At 52.3% G+C, this 2,835-nt stretch overlaps 1 protein-coding gene across 1 annotated transcript in view; it reads left to right on the forward strand.

Annotated features, from left to right (window-relative positions):
* The window catches only part of SLC6A13 (solute carrier family 6 (neurotransmitter transporter), member 13), a 46,403-nt gene that overhangs the window by 18,299 nt on the left and 25,269 nt on the right, over nucleotides 1-2,835 (forward strand). The window contains exons 3-4 of the mRNA XM_012647478.1: nucleotides 421-555; nucleotides 2,538-2,678. Of these exons, the coding sequence (XP_012502932.1) occupies nucleotides 421-555; nucleotides 2,538-2,678 (276 nt within the window). The remainder of the gene's footprint in view (nucleotides 1-420; nucleotides 556-2,537; nucleotides 2,679-2,835) is intronic.

Genomic DNA, 2,835 nt, shown 5'->3' on the forward strand with positions numbered 1-2,835 from the left:
GGAAACCTATCTCAGCCTGCCGACGTCCCCGTCCGACGCTAAGAGCAATCATGCCTCTGAAGAGATTGTAGACCCGGTGGAGCTGGTGCTCCTGGACGTCCATGTTCCACGAGCCCCTTGCCACTGCCACAAGTCGTGTGCTGTTAGGCAGTGACTGGCGTTTGGTGGGAGCAAACCTTGGCAGGCACAGGTTGAGATGTCACAGTGGAACGCAGCACAAGACCGTGCCCATCCCAGGCAACTCGGTGGCTCGGGGTCCCCGCTGTGGCTCCGGACGTCCAGAGAGACGTCTCCTGCGGTTTTGCACGTTCCCCAGCCCCAGGACCCTGGCTGGCAGCGTGCGGTGGGCGTGGGAGGAGGCCAGTGCAGACCGTGGGGAGAACTGTGCCGGGCGATGGACGGCCTGTTTTCTACCCACAGGTGCCTTCTTCATCCCCTACCTCATCTTCCTCTTCACCTGTGGCATTCCTGTCTTCCTTCTGGAGACAGCACTGGGCCAGTACACTAGCCAGGGAGGCGTCACGGCCTGGAGGAAGATCTGCCCCATCTTCGAGGGTGAGTAGTTCTGTGCCTGATTCCGGGCTGCCCTTCTTCGTGGTATAAACCTCACGGGGACGACTTCAGTGAGTAGCAGCAGTTGTGGGGTCAGGCGAAGACTCTGCCTCCCGGCTTGCGGCCGAACACTGAGCTCATCGCCTGGTCCGTCTGAGAATGGGGCCAAGGCTTTAGGTTAAATAAGTAGAATGTAAAGCTATTTTAGCGGTATATATACATATATATAAAATGTGCAACAGTGACTTTGTATTTTAAAGACAATTATAAAATATTTTAAAAGAGAATTTTAAATGAGAAAAAAAATCATGTCATTAACAGTTCTACCATCTTGACACAGTATTTAAAATTTAGTGTATTTTATCTCATTATTTCTTTCTCTCTCTCTATAGGATTTCTTTAACGTTTTATTTTGAAGGAATTATAGACACACAGGAAGTTACAAAAATAGTATAGAGAGGTCCTATGTACCCTTCAGTCAGCTTTACCCGATCTAATGTATCTACGATAGAGTATCAAACCCTGGGAATTGTCTCTAGCACTTTCCACAGACCTCAGTCAGATGTCACAGTTTCCCACGCACTGATCTGTGTGTCTGCGTGTGCTTCTGTGTGACGCCATCGCATGTCCGGTTTGCGTGACCACCGCCACGGTGAAGGCACAGAACCGCCCCGTCCCCACAGAGGCCTTGCTGCGCGAGGGGCCGGCCCAGCCCACCCTCCCCCTGCCTAACCTGTGGCAGCCACGGATCCGTCCCTGGCTCTGTGACTTTGTTGTTTTGAGAATGTTACATAAATGGGATCATACGGTCTGTGAGCTTTTGAGATTGGCTTTTTCACTCAGCAGGACGCCCTTAAGATCCACGAACTCGTGGTCACAGGTGTGTCCATAGTTTGTTCCCTTTTGGGGCTGGGTAGTTTTCCACGGCGTGATCGTGCCACGGTGTGTTGAACCGCTCACCCCCGGGAGAGCGTTTGGGGTGCCTCCAGTTTGTTCCTCTTTCTACACAGTTTGTATATCTATTGATACGGAGCATGCATTTTATGTTTTCTTTTTTCCAGTTAGTTTTATTTTCCATTTTCCACACAATAACCATTTAATGGCTGTACAAACTTCCATCAACTGGATATATCATAATTTACTTAATAGTTCTGTGGGGCTTTTTGCTTATGTTCAATTACTTGTAAAATTTTATATTTTGCTGTCATGTATATTTGTTCAGACAGCTGCCCTCCCTGTTGGAATTATTTCTTTGGCATAAATTCCCAGGATAAGAATTAGTGGAGCAAATGGGCAGTCTAGTTGCCGTCTCTCAATCTGGTTTATAAAGCTGTCCTGTGGGTCTGGTGCACCCACTTGCGACATCAGCAGACGGGAGCAGGCATCTTACCCCCGTCCCTAACGGCTCTGGGTCCCATCAGCAGTCCCCAGACTTGTCTGCCATCGACATCCCTTGCGGACCTTCAGAATATCCTGACCTGTGCCCCCTGCCCAGAGAGTACGATTGTTAATGAGCGGTCTGAGGTCTGGCCCGGGCTTTGGAATTTTGTAAATCTCCAGTAATTCTAATGTGCCGACCAGTCTGGAGACCACTGAGTCGTATCATCTGTAAAAACGATCACCAAGCTTGTAGATCCAGAGCGATGCCTCCTCACTGTTCCATTCAGCGCATCTACGATTACTAAGAGACATTCGTGTTCGTGTTTTCTCCTGTGTGAATTGTCTGTCCTGCTCTAACTCAGGTTGCGATATTTCAGAAATGAATCAGACTGATCCCGAGGAACATCAGCTATTGGTGTCTTGGAGTTAGTCTCACACATTTTAAGAACGATTTTGGATCTGCGAGCGTTCAGAACCTGGCGACGGCAGGGAGGGCTGGCAGGCACAGGCCGGGGGCAGGCGCGGGGAGAAAGCCAGGCCCCGGTCACCGACGGTGGGTGCGAACGTGGGCGGAGCTCCCGGCCCCACTCCGCGGTTCCCCGCAGGCATCGGCTACGCCTCCCAGATGATTGTCACGCTCCTCAACTTCTACTACATCGTCGTCCTGGCCTGGGCCCTCTTCTACCTCTTCAGCAGCTTCACCGCCGACCTGCCCTGGGGCAGCTGCCGCCACGAGTGGAACACAGGTGAGCTCTGCGCCCAGGCCACTTCCTCCTCCTCCTCCGCGGTCACCAGGGTGGGATTGTCCCGTGTCCCGGCAGCCCCCTCCCCAGTCTCAGCACGGGCACCCGGAGTCGCCAGCAGCCCGCGGAGAGCTCACGGCGGAGCAGAGCCAGCGCTCAC

The sequence above is a fragment of the Propithecus coquereli genome, unplaced genomic scaffold (genome assembly GCF_000956105.1).
Source record: "Propithecus coquereli isolate 6110/MARCELLA unplaced genomic scaffold, Pcoq_1.0 Scaffold269, whole genome shotgun sequence".
In the NCBI taxonomy this organism is placed as follows: Eukaryota; Metazoa; Chordata; class Mammalia; order Primates; family Indriidae; genus Propithecus; species Propithecus coquereli.